A 27,296-nucleotide genomic window follows, 5' to 3' on the forward strand; every position below is an offset into this window, starting at 1 on the left:
GTGTGGAATTCATTCGCTCCGGTTATTTCTGAATATAAAACGGAGCTCTCGCGCTATCTTTACGGGACTAAAAGTACAAAATCTGGAACTTCTTGGCTTATGCAAAGAAAATAAAACAAAACGCAACCGCCCTTTATAATTACTTGCCGATCTGTAGTCGGCTCTTGCCTCTGACAGATTTATCCAGATGTCGGTGACCGTAATCTTCATACGGAAACACCTTACACAAGTGTTTGAGCTGCAGTGAACGATTATACCTTCAATTTGCACTCAAGCAGAAAATAAATTATTTTGACCCCAGAATGAATCGAATTTGATGTGCTGAATTAAAGTGGGTGGCTTCCTTACGATACGTTTCATTTTCTTTATGTAGACAGAGATGCACGGAGAAACGTAGACTCCGAGATATAGATCAAGAGATACATGGAAACTCAGAGATACATAGAGATGCATTAAAGACAAGCTACAGTAGTCCGACTGCCAGCATGTAACCCAAACTATGGACCACAGAAGAGACCAATAGAGATGCACAGTAATACATAGACTCATGTAAATACATAGATACCCATGGAGACATAGATCAATGGAGACACATGGAAACTCACATAGATACATGGAGACCCAAAGACAAGCCAGAGTGTGATTGTGGCCATGCAACTCAAACCATGGACCCTACAGTAGACCAATAGAGATGCACAGAGACACATAGACTCATAGAAATATAGAGACCCATAGAGATGTAGATCAACAGAAACACATGGAACCTCACAGAGATACATGGAGACCCATCGCAGACAAGCCAGAGTGTGATTGTGGCCATGCAACTCAAACCATGGACCCTACAGTAGACCAATAGAGATGCACAGAGACACATAGACTCATAGAAATATAGAGACCCATAGAGATGTAGATCAACAGAGACACATGGAACCTCACAGAGATACATGGAGACCCATAGACAAGCCAGAGTGTGATTGTGGCCATGCAACTCAAACCATGGACCCTACAGTAGACCAATAGAGATGCACAGAGACACATAGACTCATAGAAATATAGAGACCCATAGAGATGTAGATCAACAGAAACACATGGAACCTCACAGAGATACATGGAGACCCATCGCAGACAAGCCAGAGTGTGATTGTGGCCATGCAACTCAAACCATGGACCCTACAGTAGACCAATAGAGATGCACAGAGACACATAGACTCATAGAACCCAAAAGCGTGGACAGCCTTGCCGCTTTCGCTACTTTAACGGATGAGAAGGAGGAGCAAAGGGGCAACTCCACGAACCCTCTACTGAAGCCCCACTCGTGGCAAGCATAACTCGACATTGGCGTTTGGAATAGAACAGAATACAGAAAAACGAATTTCGTCACAAGTGGCAGACGAGAGCCGAGCTACCGTGAACAGCTCACGGTGCCAGAGGTGACCTGCAGTGAAACGTCGCGCAAAAATTGTCCGAATGTTGCCGCTTGGTTTTCCGAAAGCGCGCATGAATTTCCCACGTTGACAACTTGATTTGATTGGCTCTGTCGGGGAGGTCGGAGGGGTTATAGTTTTAAGATGACCAACGTCATATAACTTACACAATCTAAAACGCATTGTAAAACAAACAAAAAAAGTCCAATCTTCATTTGATGCTTTCGTGACTGCAGGAATCCATACTCTTCGATTCTTTCGGTAAAGTCACGTAGTTAGAAATAAAATAAAATAAAGTCCAATGTAAATATATTTGAAATGCTACACTTACCAAGGACAGTTATTTTGTGCAATGTTCATCGACTCGCATTGTGGTGTCGGACGGTGGCACCGAAGCAACGAGGAGGGGCTGAATTAATAAGGGGGTGAAGGTTTTAAGATGTCCGCGCTTATTTTTTAAAAAATCGGGCCTCAGAGGAAGATTTGACAACCGCGTAGATGGGAAAAGCGGAATTCGCAGGAAGTGAAAGTGTTTGATCCTCCACCCAAGACACATCATGGCCACGTAGCCGTTTCCTTCCCCGTCCCCAACTCCCCATGGTCACACACCGATCATCAATCCACTCGTCTCGTTTCCATCTTCGTATATTCCACACGTCACCACCGCCGCCACCGCGTTTTCCACAAATCCCATCCACTCGTCTCTTTTCATCTCGCCAAATATCTTGTACCACCGTTAGTTCACTGCACAGCGCACTGGTTAAGGCGCTATATAAATGTATGATATGCATGATATATATATGTAATGCATTTAAAAGCAATATTGATTTGAAGCTTTCGTGACTGCAGGAATCCACGCTATTTGGTTCTTTCGGTAAAGTCACGTGGGTAGAAAATTAATAGATCACGACGTTTCGATCGCAACACAAGCAACCGTCAGCAGTTCTCCTGCTGTGTTTGTTCTCACCTGATGACGGTTGCTTGAGTTGCGATCGAAACGTCGTGATCTATTAACTTTCTACCTACGTGACTTCACCAAACGAACCAAAGAGTATGCATTTACAAGCACTCATTACTGATTGGCAGATGACACCTTAATATATCGAGGACAGCAGAGCTTGGGGGGCGGTCGTGGGGGGGATTTGGTGCCAGCATCACCGCTGAAATGTGGCTCCTCCGAGCACCTCCAAGCCGTTGCCTCTCTTCGCGAGCGAGCGAGCGAATACTATGCGGTGGTGCATCACAAGTTGAAATTATTTTCATGTCACGTGATATAATAAAATAATACAATTTATTTTTCACAAATTGTATCAGAGCCGCGCTATCGGCGAGACCAAGAACCGTTTCAGATCTGTCGCAGAGCAGACCTTTAATGTCATAAATTTTGACTTAAAACTTTCGTGACTGCAGGAATTCATATTATTGGTTCTTTAGGTAAAGTCACGTAGATAGAAAATACAAATAAAATAACAAAAATATTTATTAAAAATAAAAGCAAAAAACCCACGACGTTTCGATCGCAACACAAGCAGTCTTCATCAGGCGGAGAGATTACGACCGCTTGTGTTGCGATCGAAACGTCGTCGGTTTTTTGCTTTTATTATTTTCAATTATTTTTTGTATTTAATTATATTATCTGTTCTTTTTATTTCCTATCTACGTGACTTTACCGAAAGAACCAAGAATATGTCACATCATGGTCCGCAGATGCATATATCACCGAACTACTGTATAGTTCAGTACTTTTGAATTTTCTCCGAGTATAGAAAATTTGGCTGCAATAAATATCCACATGATGATAAGCCAGTTCATTGCGCTATCATTTGTGGCCATGTCGCTTCTTAAAAATAGCTATACAGTATAGCTCGGTGGGCTTTAACTGGTAAAGTAAACAAACACATCTTCTTGGTTCTTTCGGTAAAGTCACGTAGAATTTAAATAATAAAATAATAAAAATTAATTATAATAAAATAATTCTCACGACGTTTCGGCCACAACACAAGTAGCCGTCCTCAGGTGGCTACTTGCGTTGTGGCCAAAACGTCGTGAGATTTATTTTATTATGTTATATTTTTATTATTTTATTATTTCAATTCTACGTGACTTTACCGGAAGAACCAAGAAAATGAATCCCTGCAGTCACGAAAGCTTTAAATAAACAAACATAGTTGAGTTTAAATGCCTTCAAATGACCTCTGGTCCATACACTCTGGGGTGCTGCATTTTCCCACCTGCATAATAATCAAACCGGATTATATTTAATTCACGGAGATTAAATTGAGAAAAAATATAACTGCGGAACTAAATTTCAGTGCGTTGGCGTTTTTTGTGTGTGTACAGTTACGCTTTCATCACTTTGTGCGTAGGGAGGTCGCACTTACAGCACACAAAGCGCTCGCCACAAATGAGCCACAATACCTCGCTGATCTCATCAAGGAGCATAAACCACCGTCACGCAAACTCCGATCGTCATCCTCGCAGCAGCGAGGGCTTTTGGCTCAGCCATCGGACAAAGACGGCGGTCACCGCATCGTGCACTTTCAGATGCGCTTCTGCGGCCATCTGGAACGCTCTTCCGATGTTTGGCAGCAACTGGAGCTAGGCACTTTTAAATCATCTCCATTGAAATCGAATTTCTTGATAACTGATTTTTGTGTTTAGTTATGATGTCCTTCCCCCGCACCTCCAATTAGCACGGTTGGCTAGGTACGGTGCGAAAGAAGTTCAACATACGTACAAGCAGCTTTTAAAATTGTAGCATTCTTATTGTTCTGAGTTGAGCGCTGTCACCACAGTGCCACCTGGCAGTTTAGGATAAAAAAAAATACGTAACGATAATAGATTACAGGCCATCAATCCACTGGTCATCCCCGCAGCAGCAACAGCTTTTGGCTAGCCATAGAACAAAGACGGTCACTGCATTGCGCGCTTTCAGATGCGCTGTTACGGCCGTCTGGAACGCTCTTCCTCTTGACATTAGGAAGTGCATACATACATACAACACACACACTCACCCGCTCTCGCACTCACCCTCTCGCCCACACTCACCCACTCTCACCCACTCTCCAGGTCACAACAACACACTCAGTCACTAACACCATCCTCTCACCCACTCACACAAAGACAAAGATCCCCCGTATAGCCTTAACAGACTGTAGGAGCAAGTACTGTTAGCGAGCACCTATGAAGGCCAGAACGGTATGCGAGGGGGTGGGTGGCCAGCACCACGCCCAGTGGCAATGTTTAACACACTACACCAAGTACTCATTTGAGGCGGAGTAGACCTAGGGGAGGCCCATGACCATTTCAGATAATCGTCAGCGGTGTTAGCCGTGAGCGGGAATCAAACCCGGGCCGCCGGGTTCATAGCGCAGCGCGCTAACCGCTACACTACCGCTCCCCACCCGCTCACACACCCACTCTCCATTTAATACACGATGCCTCCGATTGGCAATGTTGGCTACGTACGGTGCGAAAGAAGCTCTACATACATACATCGCGGGCAGCTGCCTGGGATTCGAACCTCGGTCAATAGCGGGTGCCAAGCTCAGCCCTCCGATCCACTTGAGCCACCGATATTATAATGAGAAGCAGATTAAGATGCGTCAGGTGCACGGTCTCTTGGAGAGAAGAAAAAACACGGCAATGTATTTGAAATAATAATTTGTCAGCGGCGGAACACACACATATATAAATACGGTAACGTGGATTAGCGTCAAGTAATAGGCACGCCAACGATCAAAAGAAATTGTGAACAGCACCGCGTGACAGCAGTGGAACCTGTGCAGTGCTTGCAGAAGCAGTGGAGTCGTGAATTATGAAAGCTTTGTAAATGTTTGAACGGCCACAATTGTCCTGGCCATTACTTTTATCTGCAGCGGAACGCATTGCTCGAGATATTTTTATTTTTTTGCAAATGATATCCCAATTCTGCGGTTCCGAGTGACATTTTGCGAGGGAGGGAATTCTGCAGCGGCGCGGTTGCTCACTGCAGGCAGCAGCAGCAGCAGTATAGCAGCAAGCAGCATTTCGTCTTAAGCCGTGCAGCCAACATGGATGATGACAACACGGAATTTATTTTGCCGCTAACTGTGGATATCTCTCCCCGCATGGCCGGACGTGACACGGGTCACGGTGGCGAGATGTTAACTACGTCGCCTGGTATACGGGATGTAGCGGGTTCCATACCGACCACCGATGCCTGCTGTTCATTTGGAGTTGGCGGTGTCTCTCTCTCTCTCTCCGTGGTCGCAATGGATTTTTCTCGGGGTCCTCAAGATTTTTCACTCCACGTTTAGAAACGTGCTGTGACGGTTCCACCTGAAGACGGAAGCTTGTGTTGCCTCTGAAACGTCGTAATTTTTATTTTATTTTTATTTTACTTTTATTAATTTAATTTTTTTACCTACGTGACTTTACCGAAAAAACCTAAGAATATGAATCCTTGCAGTCACGAAAGCTTTAAATCTAGAAATATTGTGTTTAGTTTGTTGTCCTTCCGCCCGCACCTCCAATTAGCACGGTGAGCTACGTTCGGTGCAATAGAAGTTCAACACACATACGATGATTTGGCTGCTATGAATTTCGACGTAATAAGCCACTTCACTGAGCGATCATTTCTGGCCAGGTCGCTTCTGAAAAAGAGCTCTCTATAGCTCAGTGGGCCTTACCTGGTAAAATAAAATGTGTTTTAGTTTAATTTTACATTCGCCATACGTATATATAAGCCACTTCGATGCGCGTTCACGTGTGGCCAGGTCGCCTCTGAAAAAGAGCTAATAGCTCAGTGGGCTTTAACTGGCAATTAAAAAGTTGAATTGATAGCACGGCTCACCTTCACGCCGTCATCACACACACACACGACGCACCCAACGATACCGGTTCATAATCTCACGGTTGCGTGCGGCGATGCGCGCGCGCGCACGTTGATAATTATCAAAGTAATTATATATAACACTTTAATTTTTACATAGCGGCGTCATTCATGCCAGCAGCGTCCCACAATGCTGTACATTCAATTCATATATCTCGGGACCAAATCCCTTATACGCGTTTGGCTACGCACGGCACAATAGAAGCCCCAACAAACGCGCACACACACACACCGTGCAAATGAAAACCCTAGAAAAAAAAATCTAAAATGAATAAGCAAATTAAGAAATGGCACCAAAACAAAAAGCACAAATAACAACCAAAAGTTATCGTGACAAAAAAAAAAAAATGAAGTCCATTAAGGTCGCATCATTTGTGCATCTCAACGCACGTTTCGTTCCGGCGATCGTTCCGGCCGATACAGCGGTGCTACAAAGCGCTGCGACACAGCGACCCCGATTCGCGAGCTTGCACGAAGTCGCTTATCCCTCACCTTCCTTACGTACAGCGCCGTACGGCCAAACTCCCCTGAGCTGCAACTCGCTATCCAACCTAACTGATCCGTGAAACATCTCCTGTGCTCCATGTGGTTGTCATGGTTATGAGGAGCTGTGCAGCTGATTGGTCCTCCTGTCCGGCTACATCTGCGGATAAGAAAACTCGTTCATTTAGAACAGTTTTTTTGTGTTAAGTTTAATGTCCTTCCCCTACACCTCTGATTAGCACGGTTGGCCACGTCAAATTGTGAAAGAAGTTCAACGTACATACGTCATGGTCTCACCCAAGACATTGAGAGGACCCCCTCCCTCATCGCCGACCTCAGCACCGATCATCTTCCTGGCTTCGAGCTGCCACGCTGGTCATAGGCCCTGCCTCAACAGGCTCCGCTCCGGCCAGGGTCACCGAGCAGCTGACCTCGGGGCATGGGGCCTAACGTGACCACGGTGCACTCTGCGGATGTGGTCAGCGATGGACCGCGTCACACGGCACATCGTCGACAAGCCAGGATCAATCAGAATTATGGATTTATACCGGAGGAAATCCGACGAGCTGACAAGCTCTTTTATCACAGATGTCCAGTAGGAGCACGGGGTGAGAATGTAACAGAACGGCAAGTGGCCTCCTCATCAGACTCGGGTGGACTCAGGGTCCTCCCTCCGCATTGCACGGTTGGCAACGTACGATGCGAAAGGAGTTCAACAAGCATACTGCTGATGAGGCCACTGCCATCCGGCTCGGAAAAATGAACGTACAATAATAATGATAATGGAAACGTGTCAACAGTAGCCCATGAGTTTATTTACTGTGCCAGCCATACATAATAGGCGATCTGAACAACAGCATCTGTCCCAACAGTACAAATGATACAAAAAAAATCACATTCATCAATAACACCCTGGTCTTAAACACAATAAATATATAAGCAACGTTTTGGGCAATGGCCCTTCTTAATAGCGCATAGGTTACAGCGATGATACATTCCTCGGCTGCTCCTGCTGAAGAATAAGATACTCTTTTTTTAGTTGGTTGCCCTGCATCTACATCAGCAGACGTTGGAAAGGATGAAGAAGAATAGGAGACTCTTTGGTTCTTTCGGTAAAGTCACGTAGGTGAAAATAAAAATCACGACGTTTCGATTGCAACACAAGCAATCATCATCAGGTGTGACAACCACAGCAAGAAAAAATATTTTTTTCACCTACGTGACTTTACCGAAAGAACCAAAGAGTATGGATCCTTGCAGTCACGAAAACTTCAAATCTAGAAAGATGGTGCACCACTCTGCTACTCCTTCACGAAATCATCTGGCTCGAACCACCTCGGTGTATACATCACGGCCACACGAGACGCACGCACGTACCGAGGAGGCCACTTTGTGACACAAGCGAAAGCCACGGGAGCTGTGGCGCTTGGAAGCACGAACAATAAAACGTCATCACTGGATAACAATAAAACGTCATCACTGGAGAACAATAGAACTTCATCACTGGAGAACAATAGAACGTCATCACTGGAGAACAATGAAACGTCATCATTGGAGAACAATACATCATCACTGGAGAACTATCAAACGTCATCACTGGAGAACAATAGAACGTCATCACTGGATAACAATAGAACGTCATCACTGCAGAACAATAAAACTTCATCACTGGAGAACAATAGAACGTCATCACTGGAGAACAATGAAACGTCATCATTGGAGAACAATACATCATCACTGGAGAACTATCAAACGTCATCACTGGAGAACAATAGAACGTCATCACTGGAGAACAATAGAACGTCATCACTGGAAAACAATGAAACATCATCACTGGAGAACAATGAAACATCATCACTGGAGAACAATGAAACATCATCACTGGAGAACAATAGAACGTCATCACTAAAGAACAATAGAACTTCATCACTGGAAAACAATAGAACGTCATCACTGGAGAACGATGAAACGTCATCACTGGAGAACAATAGAACGTCATCACTGGAGAACAATAGAACGTCATCACTGCAGAACAATGATACATCATCACTGGAGAACAATAAAACTTCATCGCTGGAGAACAATAGAACGTCATCACTAGAGAACAATAGAACGTCATCACTGGAGAACAATAGAACGTCATCACTGGAGAACAATGAAACATCATCACTGGAGAACAAAAGAACACCATCACTGGAGAACAATAGAACTTCATCACTGGAGAACAATACAACTTCATCACTGGAGAACAATAAAACGTCATCACTGGAGAACAATAGAACGTCATCACTGGAGAACAATAGAACTTCATCACTGGAGAACAATGAAACGTCATCACTGGAGAACAATGAAACTTCATCACTGGAGAACAATAGAACGTCATCACTGGAGAACAATAGAACGTCATCACTGGAGAACAATAAAACTTCATCACTGGAGAACAATAGAACTTCATAACTGGAGAACAATAGAACTTCATCACTGGAGAACAATAGAACTTCATCACTGGAGAACAATAGAACTTCATCACTGGAGAACAATAGAACGTCATCACTGGAAACAATAGACATCATCACTGGAGAACAATAGAACTTCATCACTGGAGAACAATAGAACGTCATCACTGGAGAACGATGAAACGTCATCACTGGAGAACAATAGAACTTCATCACTTTAGACCAGTGCTGTGTATACGGGTCTCAAGAGTTTATACAGCAGCATTCCTTTGACTCTCTTAATTTAAATGAGCTGATGAACAGTGTCACTGCCACCACTTTTCCTATATAAATATTTCCATCTTACAAAATAAAAAAAGTAGTTAATCAAAAAGCAAGGGGGACATTTGTTGTCGTTGTTTTACAACGGTATACAATTGAACAAGAGAGAGCCTTACCTCGGCAGTAGAACCGCCGGGAACAAATCGCAGCGCTGCAAAGATTTTAGCGCGACATCAAAGTACCGTCCCGCAAAACGCTCGCTCGGCAAGCCGCTGCAACGCGTCCGGCGGTGGGCGAGCGCTCGCTCCCACCACAAACTTTGCCGTCGTAAAATATTAAAATGTCAAAAAGGAGCGCGGCACAGATAAATGCTACCGCCGCATCGCGCGGTGAGCTGAGGACAGAGGGGATGACAAACGGGTCTCGATTCCAAGGATGAACTTCTATATCAGCCGGAGCATTCATTTCCCTTCACTGTAATTGATTTTGCAGAGCCTATACCTACGTGTACTGCATAGTTGAATGGCATAGTGAATTTTTGGCTGAGGAGGGGGCAAAATATACACATGGGGTGCTGCGATGGCGAGATGTTAACTACCTCGCCTGGTATACATGAGGTCGTGGGTTCAATCCCGATCCTAGCACCCGCTGTATATTTGTAGTTTGCGTGTGTCTCTCTCCCTGTGGTCGCGTGGACTTTTTCGATGAATCCTCCAGTTTTTCCCTCCACATTTAGAATGAACGTGCGTTCACGGAGTATTTTGGCTGCTATAAATTTCCACTCGATAAGCCATTTCGTCGAACTATCATTTGTGGGCAGGTCACTTCTAGTCATTAGCAGCTGGCAGAGCCGAGCTCCAATAGAAGTGAATGACGCAATATTTAGCTTCACATTCTCAGCGAGGATAAAATAAGTATAACCCGTAAAAACAAAGTTTTTCACTATAAATCCTTTATATGCGTGGCGGCTAGAGTCCTCTCGTCCTCTGGCTTGAGATGGCTGCCACCTATGGGTCAGATGATTGCATTGCAACATTAAGCAATTGGTAATTAAATATATTTTTGTCCTAAAAAGTGTAACATTTTGGAAAAAAATTTTCACGAACATTAATTGTCACGCACAACGAGTCTGTGTGGAAAATATCAGCTCGATTGGATCACGGGAAGTGGGTTAAAAAACGACCGAAAGATTTGCACGGTCCTAAGCAAGCAAGCGAACTTAATATAAAGGATTTAAAAAAAACCATTGCAATATTTATAGATGCCGGCTTTAACTCTACGGCGAATGTAAAGAGGCAAACACGAGAATATAATTGATAAGTTGCCATTGGAGTGAGGAATGGGCTAAATTTCGATGTAAAGCTTTCGTGACTGCAGGGATTCATGTTCTTGGTTCTTTCGGTAAAGTCACGTAGAAGGGAAGTAATACAATAATAAAAATAAAACACAATAAAATTTCGATTTAAAGCTTTCGTGACTGCAGGGATTCATCTTCTTGGTTCTTTCGGTAAAGTCACGTAGAAGGGAAGTAATAAAATAATAAAAATAAAAAACATAATAAAATAATTCTCACGACATTGAACTTCGTGAGAATTATTATATTATGTTTTTGAACGTCGTGAGAATTATTTTATTGAGTTTTATTTTTATTATTTTATTACTTCCCTTCTACGTGACTTTACCGAAAGAACCAAGACGTTGAACGTCGTGAGAATTATTTTATTATGTTTAATTTTTATTATTTTATTACTTCCCTTCTACGTGACTTTACCGAAAGAACCAAGACGTTGAACGTCGTGAGAATTATTTTATTGTGTTTAATTTTTATTATTTTATTACTTCCCTTCTACGTGACTTTACCGAAAGAACCAAGAAGAGGAATGAGCTAGGCAAAATGATAACGATTACAAAACACGTTTGTGGACTCTATTTACTTGATACAGCTGTCGTGGCTGTGACGGTTCCACCTGAAGACTGAAGCTTGTGTTGCCTCCGAAACGTCGTGATTTTTATTTTATTTTACTTTTATTAATTTTAATGTTTTACCTACGTGACTTTACCGGAAAAACCTAAGAATATGGACTCTAAGGAATCGAGGAAATGGACAATGGAAGAGTCCACATAGTGAATTTTAAAATAAAATCCGTCTTGGTTTTTTTAAATTACATTTTATGAAACATATCTACAACCAAGTCCCAATGATGAATGCGTTCTTCAGATGAAGAGGAGAAAAGTGTCAAATGTCACACTTAGTAAACGCCACCGCCCTTGAGTGTGAAAAGAGGGAAGATCTGGAGCAGGTGAGATTACTGTGAACGTGAGATAACAAGAAACGGGACCGGCTGCGAGAACAAACATTCGTGAAACTGTCTATTAGATGTGAATTAAATACACCAATCGTGGAACTGACACCTCAATCGATCTTCTTTTCGAAATTTAAACCAGTTAGTGTTGGTGACGCTGCTGCTGCTGCATTGGCAATGGTTCAGAATTACAAATGACACGAAAAATTGTATTCGCTAAGTAAAAAAATAACAAAATTATCGCCAACGTTTCAGGCAACAGCGCTTCATTTCGGACAAAAGAAGGAATGTTGCCTGTCAGATTTTTTGTTAAGGACAGAGTGCTATTGCCGGCATGGGTTGAGTGTTTTATGTATTGATTTGAAGCTTTCATGACTGCAGGAATTCACACTCTTTGGTTCTTTCGGTAAAAAGTCACGTAGATAGAAAATTAATAGATCACGACGTTTCGATCGCGACACAGGCGACCGTCTTCTGGTGAGAGAGAGAAAGCTACTGAAACGAGGTCTTATATAGGCCTGAGATGGGTGAAGCCTCAGGGTAAGAGGGCGGCGCTAGAGATGGTCTCCCTGAGGCTGTGGAAGTGGCTATTGTATTGTGAGAGATTAGCATGTCAATGGACGAGCTTAGTATGTCGCAGCATCGGTGACTTGCTTAGTAAGTCGCAGCATCGGTGACTGAGCGAGGACAATCCAGCCCGTCAAAAATGGCGCCACAAGTGCCTTGGTAAATGTGAATAATCAATCACAAGGACAGTAAACAGAAAACTAAAATTGGGATCATAGGATTCAAATAGTTGTCATTTCAAAATAAGCTTATCGATAACCACATTTACCTCACACCATTGTGAATGTATTTTTTTTATCCATTAAAAGATTAAAAAAATCTGCTACGTATAATCACGAAAAAACGTTTCTCGTGCGACAAAACGTTGTTACCCATAATGCCTCACAGCAATGCAAAATGAGTGTGTACCACAATTTTATATCTTTGTATTATTTTAAGCAAGTGGATGGAGTGCTCTTGCCAAAGACATCTGGCAACCCATCGGCATTTGTTTGCCAAGAAGTCTTCGTAAATTTGAATAATCAATCGCAAGCACAGTAAATGGGAAAACAAAAATTGGGATAACAGGATTCATGCAATTTTCATTTCCAAATAAGCTTATCGATAACCACATTTGCTTCACACCATTGTGCACGTATTTTTCTGGCCATTAAGAGATTAATTTTTTTGCTACGTATAACCACGAAAAACTGTTCGTGTGCGGCAAAACGTTGTTACCCATAATGCCCCACAGCAATGCAAAATGAGAGTGTGCACAATTCTAGATTTTTACGTTGAACAAGTGGTTGGAGTGCTCTTGCCAAAGACATCTGGCAACCCATCGGCATTCGTTTAACACGCCCAACTCCGCTAATTAGGCCCAAAAGGTCAAAAACCAGTCCACGGGGTTTGCTTGCATAAACAAATAGCGCTGGATAAAATCGATCCGGTCAGTAACCTTGTTTTTGTATTCACATGTGGATACACAAACGCAGAGGTCTGCTGACGCAGAATATATTTTTTTTAAATTCTGAATATACGAGGGTGTTATTGATGATGATGATAATTTGTGCGGAGCGGACAGCAAGCTATTACCGATTGTTAATCGAATCATCCACGTCCGGGCAATTGCAGCGGGGTAGCTAGCGGGTGCCGAGCACGTGAATCCCACACCCCCTCCCCGAGTTCAGAGCGTAAATGAGCTTTGTGGAATTTGCAAAGGGATTAACCTGAACTGCTCTACCACTATTGGCTTACGTAGGGCTGCCTGTCGTGTGTTTACCCTGCTGACCCACGTTAAGCTCTGCTACTCCCCGACGCTGCCTCTGCCTCTCGCGGTGCACGCTAGCGGCGTCGTCGCCCTCCATCCTCATCCTTTGTGCGCGTCACAGCAATCGCCCGGCCCTGCCCTCTGACCTCACACACGTTGGCCGCAGCCCCAGAGTGGACTCCTCCACAAATCTGGCTGTCGCCTGATGAAGCTGGTTGTAGTTACTGGCAAAACGTCGTTACTCAGATTGTAAATGTTGTTGCTTGGTTCTCCGAAACACCGGCGTGCTGTACTAGTATACTACACTATACACTACTATACACTACACTATACACTACACTATACACTACATTATACACTACTATACACTACTACACACTACACTATACACTACTATACACTACACTATACACTACTATACACTACACTATACACTACACTATACACTACTATACACTACACAATACACTATTATACACTACACTATACACTACTACACACTACACTATACACTAGTGCTGTACTAGTGACGAATTGTCCACGTTCTGTTTACGTGACAACCCTCACTAGTTGGCTGTGTCGGGTGTTGGAGGATTTTAGTGACACATTTATATATTTACGCGATCTAACCCCAAAAAAACCTCTATTATGGTTGACCATCTCTCCAAAATCCTGCCTGCCGCGGTCCTGTACAGCCGCGCCGGGTCTGCCCGGCAGAGACCCAGATGGCGAGAGGAACGGGGTAAGAGTATGGGGGGGGGGGGGGGGCTTTGCGAAATCAGCAACGCAACGAGTCCCTTAATCGTGAAAACCTGCAGTCAAGTCTGGCCACCTTGACTTCGACGTGCCACGCCATTTTGCGTTCCTTGGTGAATGTGAAATTTAACTGAAACACATTTTTTATTTCAACAGGTAAGGCACGCTGAGCTGCACAGATCTTTTTTTTTCAGAAGCGACCTGGCCACAAATGATTGCTCAACGAAGTGGCTTACCAGGTGGAAATTTATACCAGCCAAATAGCCTGAACTCGTGATGTCGATTGAATATGTGGGGGGAAAGACCAGAGGACCTGGAGAAAAATCCACGCGATTACGGGGAGAGAGAGAGACACGCAAACTCCGAATATACAGCAGGCGTCAGGGTCAGGATCCAACCCACGACCTCCTGTATACCAGGTGAGGTAGTTAATATCTCCTAGCCACCGTGATGATGAGAGAGAGAGAGACACGCAAACTCCGAATATACAGCAGGCGTCATGGTCATGATCCAACCCACGACCTCCTGCATACCAGATGAGGTAGTTAACATCTCCTAGCCACCGTGATGATGAGAGAGAGAGACACAAACTCCAAATATACAGCGTCAGGGTCAGGATCCAACCCACGACCTCCTGTATGCCGGGCGGGGTAGTTAACATCTCCTAGCCACCGTGATGATGAGATAGAGACATGCAAACTCCAAATATACAGCAGGCGTCAGGGTCAGGATCCAACCCACGACCTCCTGTGTACTGGGCGGAGTAGTTAACATCTCCTAGCCACCGTGATGATGAGAGAGAGACATGCAAACTCCAAATATACAGCAGGCGTCAGGGTCAGGATCAAACCTACGACCTCCTGTGTACCGGGCGGGGTAGTTAACACCTCGCCACCGCTGCGAGGGACTTACGGAACGCAAGATATTCTCAAACCTGCCGATGGCTCAATCGCCCGAAACAAAACACTCTGCCCGCACTGGACGAGTCGAGGCGAGGATAGCGGCGGCTCGCAGCCCCCCCCTCTCCGTCGAGTCCCTTACCCGCGCGCCTTTTATTCCATCGCTTGCAATGTCCCCCGCGACAACGACAACAACAACAAAAATGTTTTGTTGAATCCCAAAGCGCGGCTCCCTCGTTTCGTCCATCCATGTGAAGTAGAATCGATGGAACAAGTTGAATGAAAAATCTTTCGTGACTGCAGGAATTCATATTCTTTGGGTCTTTCGGTAAAGTCACGTAGATAGGTTCAAAGAAAATAACAAAAACTACGACGTTTCGACCACAACACAAGCGAGCGTTTCCTCCTCGTCATCCTCCTGATGATGATCCCTTGTGTTGTGATCGAAACGTCGTAGTTTTTTGTTATTTTCTTTGAACCTATCTACGTGACTTTACCGAAAGACCCAAATAACAAGTTGAATGCAACTGAGAGTCTGTGACCGATTCATCGTATTGCGGTACCAGAAGGCGCCCCCCTCCCTCCCCACACCTCCCCTGCGGCTTCCACCCCCCTCCCATGCTCCCACTCCTCTCTCTCCCCCAGCCTCCCGCTGTGTGACGATGCAGAGGATGACTGTGATGCCAGTCGAGCGAACGCGACGTCACTGCTCGGCTCATCTGCCCTGTGAGGGCGAGGCAGACAGCGGCCTCAAACATGAGTGACGTGACGAAATTCAAATCAATAACCATCACTTACACACCCTTTTGTCAACCCACTGCTCATGCCATGCTGGTCGTGGGGTTTATTTAACGCATACTTCACCGCTACACTACTATACACTACACTATACACTACACCACTGTGCTAAATTGAAAACGAAATTCATTGGAACTATTTTTTTTTTGCGATTAGTTCGTTATCCTTCCCCCGCACCATCCGATGAGCACGGTTGGTGACGTGCGGTGCGAAAGAAGTTCAACGTACATCACCGCGCTGGTGGTGAAGGGAGTGGTCGACCCGGGGCCAGTTCACGTGACGACTGGCCGCTGCTCTCAGCTGTGGGGCGAGGAATTGAACTCGGGTAACACGAGGTTCGGGGCACAGCACGTGCGTCTCGGCCGCCCGCTCCCCCCCTCGGAGTACGATTAGAGTGGACAAGGAAAAAACCTCTCTCAGCCGAACCCGGCTAAGCCAGGATTCAGGGGATGAATACATTTTATAAGTGAAATTATTCATTTGTTTCAGTCCATTTGGAGCACGGTTCACACGATGATTAATCTTCGCATGTAGGGACGTGGCGTTCTGCGGTCATTCGGCACGGGTCCATCGATTGTACCAGTGAACCTCGCGATCTGCTGCTGCTGCTGCTGCTCTCTCTCTCGACCTTGCGCGTTCATTTTGTAAATACTTCACGAGACACGTGATATATATTTCAAATCGATTCGAGGGCGTCGGGAAAATCTCTAAAGTCTTCCACGTCCAGCGAACCTCGGGCTTCCGCCCGTCTGCTTTGCGGCGGTGGTTTCGCGACCCGGGATTCGAACTGCGGTGATGCGCTGCCATTGGAGGAGGGGGAGGGAGAATGAAGGAAGGAGGAGGGGGAGGGAGGAGGAGGATGACTTAACCCTTTCCCCTTTCCGATAACGTATGTGTACATCATAATAATAAGGTTTTTCCCCTTTTTTCTGACGACAATACTGAAACCTTTTGCAAGGACATTAACCACAATACTTGCAGTCAAAATGGCAAAGGAGACCTCATGATATGTGTACATCATCATTGCGTGTACGTCATCCGTTTTTATTCGGATTCTGTTCCAATGACGTAAGTGTATGTGATCGGAACAGAACGGGAAGAAAAAACAAATTAACTTCACCGGTCCGAGGCTCCCACGAGGCCATGCGGGAGGGCATGTGGCACAGTGTCGGCGCAGGGCTATCGTAAAGTGCGGCTGGTCGCGTCGCTACAGTTCTCTGCGGTGAGTAACAACGTCTTTAAAAACAGCGGCGCTGCTACGCCTGTCTAAATAAAATGAACGTTCAACCGCTCGCGTATTCCGAGATTCAGAGGTGTAAACGGGACACCCACCCACCCTGCAACTTGCAGTGCGTCTCGGAACGGGGAAGGGTTAACGGAGAGCAATGTGAGTCTACCCGGGAGCGATCGGCATGACCAGGGAAAGCAGTGGAATTAGTTCACCCAGAATCACCACCGTCGGCTGTCGTGTGACAACTCATGGAAGAGGAGGGGAAGAGTTGAGATGATTGAATCATTTTCAGTAGGCCGGAAGAAATCAAATAAAATCACCAGACAAGGCTTCCAAAGGTTTTACCCTGCTGGAGAATACTGTCAAAAAATTGTGATGTCGCTGCCTTGCGAAACCTTTCTCGTGCGGAGAACGGAGGAAATAGATACAAACGCAGCTCACAGACCATTTGGATCCGAGACCAGCTTGACTAAGCCGCCACACATTCTCGAATGATGTTCACAGATGCTCGGAGTCCCTTATGTGTGCCGTGTCCTTTCTCTAAAGGTTTCGGCCAAACACGGCCTTCCATTTCCATTCATCACCGTCCACGATATTTAATCAAGAACTTTGCATCGGATACTCCTCCCAGTTGCATCCAATCGTTCAAATTGCTTAAGTAATTTAATTCGCCGTTTGCCCTGGCTTCTTGTACAGTGTCTATAATTTTCCGAGTAAAAACGCGTTCATAGCCAGTCTCGCGTTTTTTAATTACACGTACAGAAAATCTATCTTTGCCTTGCTCTAATGATTCTCATAAATGCTCTTCTCACGCTCCCTGCTGATAACCCTAACGCGTTTTACATTACACACTTCGGTCAGTCAGCGAAATTTTGAACGATCGTTCTTCTGAAGAAAAAAAACATTTCTTGTCGCTCTGCAGGGTCTTTGTAATTGTTCAGCTGTCGTATGCACGCAGGGTGCACATGCAACACTGCAGTATTCTAATTATCGGTGGCTAGGAGATGTAAATTACCTCGCCTGGTACACAGAAGGTCGTGGGTTTCGATCCTGAACCTTGCGATGCCTGCTGTATATTTGGAGTTTTCTTGTCTCTCTCTCTCTCTCTCTGTCCCTGTGGTGGTGTGGATTTTCTACACTTTTAGAATCAACATATGTTTCGACTATTTCGCTGCTATAAACGTCCACATCATAATAAGCCGCTTCGTTGAGCTGTCGTTTGTGATATCCAAACGTCTTCTGAAAAATAGCTATATAACTCAGTGGGCCTCACCTGATAAAATTAAATTAGTTTAAATCTTGACTTAAAGCTTTAGTGACTGCAGGAATTCATACTCTTTGGGTCTTTCGGTAAAGTCACGTAGATAGAAAATAATAAAATATTTTTTAAATCGCGACGTTTCGATTGCAACACAAGCACCTGAAGACGATTGCTTGTGTTGCGATCGAAACGTCGTGATTTATTATTATTTTATTATTTTTCTATTTACGTGACTTTGGGGCCGTTCATAAATGACGTCACGCGATTTTGGACGATTTTTGAGACCCCCCCTCCCTTCGTCACACGGCGTCACGAAAAGTCAGAACTCCCCCTCAAATGACGTCACAAAGCTCTGCCCCCCCCCCCCCCCAAAAAAATAGAACACATGCTTCAAATCGTTTTCAACTATTGTCATTGTAGTGCGTATTTTATGCGGCGCTGCACTCTGATGTTGTAGGAGAAAACATTTATTTAAAAGTCTATTTAATTATAATTCCTTATTTTTCAATGCAGATCCCATTTTCTGAAATATATCTTTTGCCAAGTGCTACTGTCCTCTCTGCGACCCACAAAACCATCGAAGTGTTTGGGGAATATCCAACTGTACTGTTAGTCCAAAATAATTAATAAACCCAACCCTGGAGCACAAACACCTCCGCACGCCCTCGTCTGTATCCATTCTCCGAGCCTGTTGTTTCGTTGCGGCTGTTTATGAATTTAGAATTTCGCTTCAGCCGGGCAGGTAGAAAGCCAACAGAGACACGCCACTTTTTTCGGGGAGGAGAGCAATCGATTTACGACACAGAGATTAATTCAAACATTAGATTCCGACCCGTTGGGCCAGCATCGTCGAAATAAATTAGCTTCACGTTGCCGCTGACATCCGTTCAAAATTGTTTAGGCCGTACAAAATATTTCCCGAGACCGAGAGTGCGCCGCGCAGGTGAACACCCATCCCGTTGTTAGCCGGGGACCCTGTCACGTGCCCTCGCTTGAACGGAAGGTTCACGTGGACGGTTCACATGGAGGGTTCACATGCACGGAGCACATGCACGGTTCACATGCACGGTTCACATGCACGGAGCACATGCACGGTTCACATGCACGGTTCACACTGATGGTTCACGTGGACCGTTCAAGCGGACCGTTCACACGGACGAGCAAAATGCTCTGACGGTCTCCTGCTATCTCGTTCTAGCGCATTTATGTTTTTAAGTTTTTTCGGTAAAGTCACGTAGGTAAAAAAAATTGAATTAATAAAAGTAAAATAAAAATAAAATAAAAATCACAGCACGATTGCTGTATCAAGTAGCTCTCACTTGAGTAGCTCTCACTTGATACAGCGATCGTGCTGTGACGGTTCCACCTGAAGACGGAAGCTTGTGTTGCCTCCGAAACGTCGTGATTTTTATTTTATTTTTATTTTACTTTTATTAATTAAAACATTTTACCTACGTGACTTTACCGAAAAAAAAACCTAAGAATATGAATCCTTGCAGTCACGAAAGCTTCAAATCTAGAACGTATTTATCTTAGCACAGGAGAACAAGAAGAATTCGAGGCGATAAACAGAATTTGTGGCTATCACGATTTGCTGAATCTTGGAATTTTAATTATTCTAACGATTCTAATTATAAAATGTGACATATGGATTTATCAATTCGCCTTCTCAGCCTCATCGATTTTGGGCGCAGCGCATTGTAAAATATGTGGCGTGTACTTGGAACATTCTGTAATTTGCGTGTCCCCTGCTACTCGCTCCCTGGATAGGAGGACGCACGCGTACGTTGCGGATGTCTGCCCGAGTGACAAGTGATCCACACTGGTGTATACATATCCCTACCGCGAACCGAGTCTCTGTTAAGTCTCGTGGCTCCCACACTGGCTTGCCATCAACCACCAACATTAGTGAGCTGGGGAGGCCGGAGTTAATTTGTCGTGATGTATTATCACGGACGTCAGGATATTAATTCCTTTATTTTATTTTGTTGTAACGGTGGAAGAACGCAAGCCGCAGAAGAGAAGGCTTTCGTTCGAAACTATGGACGTTACAATTCTCCTGTGGCATCGCAACGTCCACCCCCCCCCCCCCCTTGGTCACACGGCGTCACAAAAAGTCAGACCCCCCCCCCCCTCAAATATGACGTCACAAAGCTCTGCCCCCCCCCCCCCCAAAAAAATATATAAAACATGCTTCAAATCGCTTTAAACTATTGTCATTGTAGTGCGTATTTAATGTGCCGGTGCACTCTGATGTTATAGGAGAAAACATTTATTAAAATATATATTTAATTAAGTAGAACGTGTTGTCTATATTTATTCAAAGTTGCGCATGTTGATGTGACGTCACATTTCTCACCCCCCCCCCCCCCTCGTCACACATCGTCACAAATGTCTGACCCCCCCCCCCCCCCTAGGTGCGTGACGTCATTTATGGACGGCCCCTAACTCCCCGAGTTTTCGCGACCTGCGTTGTTGCAAATTGCAAATGGCCGTTCGATTGTTGCTGCATTCGCCTTTGCTCTGGGTCCCGTTATATATTGCCCTGAAGCAGAATTAAACGACAACAAATCTTGACCTAAAGCTTTCGCGACTGCAGGAATTCATATTATTGGGTCTTTCGGTAAAGTCACAGAGATAGGTTCAAAGAAAATAACAAAAATTTACAAAAAAACTACGACGTTTCGATCAGGAAGACGACCACGTAGTTTTTTTGTTATTTTCTTTGAACCTATCTACGTGACTTTACCGAAAGACCCAAGAATATAAAAACAACAGCACATTCTACGGACCGCTTCAGTTCCGCAGAAATCGCGTATTGCTGACATTCAGACGCAACGGGACAGGGGCACGGACGTTTCATTAATGCCGAAAGAGTCTTGACGAGCTACGACGTCTCCAAAATGTTTTGGGGGTTAAATGTATAAATGCGTCGTTAAACCCGCCACCACCCGACAAAGCCAACTAGTAAGGGTTGTCAGTAAACAGAACATGCCAATTCGTCACTAGTACAGCATTCTGTTGTGTTGGAGAGCAAAGCCACAACATTTACAATCTGTCTCTGCAACAGTACTCAGCACTCGCCGAGATTCAAAGGCTTACACATTCATGGACTCACACAGAGACCCATAGACTTTCACCGAGATTCATAAGCTTACACATTCATGGACTCGCACAGAAACCCATAGACTTTCACCGATATTCAAAGGCTTACACATTCATGGACTCACACAGAGACCCATAGACTTTCACCGAGATTCATAAGCTTACACATTCATGGACTCACACAGAGACCCATAGACTTTCACCGAGATTCATAAGCTTACACATTCATGGACTCGCACAGAAACCCATAGACTTTCACCGATATTCATAGGCTTACACATGCATGGACTCACACAGAGACCCATAGACTTTCACCGAGATTCATAAGCTTACACATTCATGGACTCACACAGAGACCCATAGACTTTCACCGAGATTCATAAGCTTACACATTCATGGACTCGCACAGAAACCCATAGACTTTCACCGATATTCATAGGCTTACACATGCATGGACTCACACAGAGACCCATAGACTCTTACCGAGATTCATAGGCTTACACATTCATGGACTCACACAGAGACCCATAGACTTTCACCGAGATTCATAAGCTTACACATTCATGGACTCGCACAGAAACCCATAGACTTTCACCGATATTCATAGGCTTACACATGCATGGACTCACAGAAACCCATAGACTCTTACCGAGATTCAAAGGCTTACACATTAATGGACTCAGAGACCCATAGATTCTTACCGATATTCATAGGCTTACACATTCATGGACTCACACAGAATCCCATAGACTTTCACCGATATTCATAGGCTTACACATTCATGGACTCACACAGAGACCCATAGACTCTTACCAATATTCATAAGCTTACACATTAATGGACTCAGAGACCCATAGATTCATACCGATATTCATAGGCTTACACATCCATGGACACACCCAGAGACCTATAAACTTACGTAGAGGCATAGAGACTAACGCAGACATTTGATTTCAGCTGGAAGGACTCGATCAGCTATGACGACTCTTATTCAAAAAGTCCCAGGCTGGGGGTCCGACATTGGTGAAAAACGTACAGAGGGATTTGAAAAGTTAGACAGACGCAGTACAAAAAAAACAATCGTACGTAAACTAAAATCATACAAAATCAAATGTAACAGCAACAGTTAAAGGTGCTGAATGGAGCCCGGCGAGAAATCGATTATTGGGGGGGGGGGCATGTGGGCATGTGCCTCCCCAATAATCCGATCGAAATCCCTAATTTCGATTAGAACATTGGGGTTTATTAGTAATAAATCGGCATTTTGCGACCCCCACTGCCACTGTGTAGTATATTATTACGTGCCAGGGACTCTATGAGATGATAGGACAATAGTCTGAGTCCATAATTGGCAATAAGTGACGGCAAAGCGGTTATAAGCGACTCACAGAATTGTGCGCAGTTGCGTATACAGGACACGACTTCCCTGAAGGCATTCACCTTCAGCGAGCGCGATGCCGATCACACAACGCGGTTCGAATTTGACCCTCGATCGACGGCTGCGCCATCACCGCACACGCGTCGAATAAAAAGCAAGTCCTTACTTCGTAACAACTCCTCTATCATTTTTCATTGCTGGAGGGGTTGCCACCCCCCCCACCTGAAAATCCTGGCTCTGCAATTGCACCCCCCCCCCCCCCCCCCCCAGGCGAGGAGCTCGCGTCTGGCTCCCAGTTCCAAATGGCTTCAAGAGAGTGGGGTCTCGACAAGATGCAACTCTCTCATTAAATCGTGGAATCGTGGGAGGGGATGGGGTGGGGTGTTCTTCTGCTGCACAACAGAACAATGTGCTTGGTCAGGAGTAGCAAACCACACGGACCATCTCCTGAGATGCCCTGCAGCACCCATAATGCACTGCTATCTCAAGATGTTGGCAATGCCAACGACAAGAAGCGGTGGGAATGTGCGGAATATCGGAGGGAAAGACCCAATCGAGGTTGTTGGACAGGAGAGAGATGGCGAAGAGTTAAAACGTCATGACGAAGAGCGTACAAGCGGCGGGGGGGGGGGGGCATTACTCCGCGTTCGGCAAAATCTGTAACCCACTACCACCACCACGCGTCACTTGGCACTCTGGCACGGTCAATCTCTTAGTGCCGTGTCATTGCATAGATCCATTTTGCGATGCACAAATCGAGAACTCAGAAATCCCGCCCGCCACCTTCCGGCGGTGTGCGGCAAATGTGGTCGGTCGCCACCACCGATGAACGAGAGAGAAGAGCTGAGCCGTGGGAAGCCTCGCACAGAAGGGGAAGTTTGGGGGGCGAGGGGGGGGGGGGCATCGTCACGAACGCACAGAAGGAGTGGGGGGGGGTGCGCGCGCACCACTCCCGACGCAATTATCTGGTTGTCAACCATCTCGATGTAAACAATATGACAACAACAAAACAACAACAACAAGGTTGCGCTACACATATCAGTGGCTCTTTAACCTTTCCTGCAGCCTTGCCAACCCCTTTGGTTCCCAATCGTCGCAACAACAAAACGTGTCCGATGTTAATAAACACATCGATTTGATGGAAACAAAGTGTAGTTTTTGCGCTCGTGTGACCCGTGCGTAAATTTGTGTTTCGATGCTTAACCTTCAAAACAAACATCTGGCCGCGTCTCGCAATCCCACGGCCCTCCAAAGGGCATCTCGCACCCCCAGAGGGAGCGTGCACCCCCCCAGGTTCAGAGCCACCAATCTCCATCGACATCAGAGCCGTGCTATGGAGCGAGACGCGCGCGCGTATCCAACAAAGATCCCACGGACTCACGCATGGATCCGACGACTCGTGACGGCGTTCTGTATCGATTCGGACACAGAAGTCACAGGACTCAACGTGGAGACCCAAGAGGCTCGCCGCGAATATCTACGCAGGCGATTCAGATTGCAGAACAGCCGCAAAGAGACCCACGGACTCTGGAGATCTGTGCAGAAGACGGCGATGCAACCACTCCCGCTTACCGCGGACGCACGCAATCATCTGGCTCGGCAAATTTACCCTACGATGTAAAACAAAACTAACACGACACAAGAACACCACATCCGCCGCTCTCACACGTGCCAACGTCGCCGCGGGACTTCTTTCGCACCGTACCACGTCGGGGAGGTGCGCGGAGACAGACTCACGAGGATGATCTTCAGAGCAGCGCGCGCCGCGCACATTTGTGGCACGGGGTGAGCTCCGTCGAGCAAACGCAGCAGCAGCTGCAGTAGATGATGATGATGAGCAGCTGCTGCTGCTACTGCTGCTGCTGCGTTTGCTTGGAGTTGAAATCGCAGGCGGCCAGGAAAGCCACGAAACCACCATCAATACGCGCGCACGCATCATTATTATTCTGATTCACAATCGTCGCTTCGGCATCTCCGCTTTTCCCCCACCCACCCGACTCCGAGGGACAGGCCGCGCGCGTTCAGGTCTCGACACAAGCAGCGGCCACGGCTTTACTCGTGGGGTGCCCGGGGTGCCTACCCACGGGGTTCGCCCCCCACACTCGCGACTGGCACACGAGGAGGAGGACCCCGCCACTCACCGCTGGCAGGCACCGAGCTGCGCCTGCAGGGCGAGCAGCAGCAGCAGCAGCGAGAGGCGCCTCATGGCTCCACGGGTAGCGAAGCGGCGGCTACAGCGACCGAAGCGATCGCCTCCTCTTCCCTCCTCCCTCCTCGTCCTCCTCTTCCTCCTCCACGCCGCTCGGGCACACGCGGAGCGCTAGCGCCAGAGACGCGGGGGGAGGGGGGGGGGCGACGACTCTGCGGTGTTGGCGCTGGAGCGCTGCGAGTGGCGACGCCGATGGTGCTGCTGCAGCTGATTCTGCTGCTGCTGATGATGATGCAGCTGATTCTACTGCTGCTGCTGCAAGGCGGGAGGAGCAGCAGGAAGGTCGCCGCCGCTGCCTCCTCCTCGCGATGGGGCTGGCGCCTCGCCGCCGAGTGAAGGTGGAGCGAGGGATGAAGAAGAATCTGGTGGTGGACTGAAGAGGTGGTAGTTTGAGTGTGCAGCGGAGGAGGAATGAAGCGGAGGGGAGAGAGAGAGCGAGAGAGGCAATGGGAGGAGCCAGGGACACCACGGAGCTGCAGTTGCGGTGCGCACCCAGAGATTTACGACAGAGGAGGAGGCAGTAGCAGCAGCAGCAGCAGCGAGTGGACACGGCTCGCATCCCTAATGCGCAGGCCACTGCGAGTGGACACACGGGATGTCCGTCAGAGAGAGTGTGTGTGTGTGTGTGTCCTGGCTCACTAGGGAGACAAAGGCGTCCGGGCGTGGAGCTGTCCACCCCCCCCCCCCTTCGTGTGCTGTGCTGACCTTCATAGGTGCTCGCGAACAGCACTTGCTCCTATAGTCTGCTCAGGCTATACGGGGAATCTTTAGTATATTTTTTATAGATTGATATCCACATTCCCCCATCCTCAAATTAACTTTGCTCCTGACCGCGCATCCGCTCTTGAAATAGGGGTGTTTTTTTGTTGAATATTTACGGGTCCTGTAAACGACAACGCGTACATTCTATGGCCACGAATACTGCTGTGTTGTGTCGTAGTCGAGACGCGAGATGGTTGTGGTGGCTGGATGTGGCACCCCCCCCTTCCTCCTCCTTGCACTCACTACGAACCCGACCCCCACACCTGAGTTCGATCCCAGGGCCACGGTCTCAACCACAGACCCACGGGGGTGTTCTAGAAACTTCCAAAGGAGGCGTTGGGGGAGGGGGCGGGGGAGAAATTTCTGTGTGGCGATTCCGAAATTGCAACGCTTTAAAAATATATATATATATACTGTATGGCCCTAAATCAAATATGGTCCTAAACTAAATAAATATGGTAATAAATAAGAAAAATATGGCCCCTAAATAAAATATGCTAGAAATAAAATGTAAAAAAACGTATTACTTTGTATGAACAAAAATTAAAACAGGTTTAATCCTTTCTGGCAACAAAGCAGGCGTTAAGATGTTCAGACACCAAATAGAAACCTTTAGCACGGCAAAAAGGTCCCATTTCGTATACTTTGGTAAATATTAAAATACCGGTATAAGAAGAGGTTTTGCCCTTTTTTCTGGCAACAAAACAGGTGTTCAGATGCTCAAACACCAAACTGAAACCTTTTGCAAGGAATCGTGTCTGCATTCGCCACAAGTACTTGCGGTGAAAATATCCGGTCAAATATTCTGGGTCTCAAGCCCAACCCCCACCCACCCAAATCTCCCCGGACCCGCCACTGCGTCTCATACGAGCGGCGAGTGATAACCGAATCATTATCAACATCATCATCATCAATCCACTTCCGGATGACAGGCCTCCTGTCCCCACAATCCACTGCTCCCATCCAAGCGCAAGAGGGTCCGAGCTGAATGACTGCATCGTCGCAGATTTTGCGACCGATATCATCCATAATAGAGGGTTTTTTTGGGTTAGATCGCGTAAATATATTAACGTGTCGTAAAAGCCCGAAACGTCGTACTCAGATTGTAAATGTTGTGGCTTGGCTCTCCAACACACCGGTGTGGTGCTGTACTAGTATACTACGCTGTACACTACTAGACACTACACTATACACTACTATACACTACACCATACACTACACCATACACTACTACACTATACACTACTATACACTACACTATACACTACTATACACTAATAT

The 27,296-nt window shown here is 46.0% G+C and overlaps 1 protein-coding gene across 2 annotated transcripts in view; it reads right to left on the reverse strand.

Moving 5' to 3' along the window:
* The window catches only part of LOC133357684 (glycine receptor subunit alpha-2-like), a 140,121-nt gene extending 114,444 nt beyond the window's left edge, over positions 1–25,677 (reverse strand). For both annotated transcript variants that reach the window (XM_061575775.1, XM_061575776.1), the window contains exon 1: positions 25,186–25,677. In XM_061575775.1, the coding sequence (XP_061431759.1) occupies positions 25,186–25,250 (65 nt within the window). In that variant the 5' untranslated portion in view covers positions 25,251–25,677. The remainder of the gene's footprint in view (positions 1–25,185) is intronic.
* Positions 25,678–27,296: the final 1,619 nt, after the last annotated feature.

Source organism: Lethenteron reissneri, chromosome 59 (assembly GCF_015708825.2).
Source record: "Lethenteron reissneri isolate LAM-NWPU_2019-01 chromosome 59, ASM1570882v1, whole genome shotgun sequence".
Lineage (NCBI taxonomy): Eukaryota > Metazoa > Chordata > Hyperoartia > Petromyzontiformes > Petromyzontidae > Lethenteron > Lethenteron reissneri.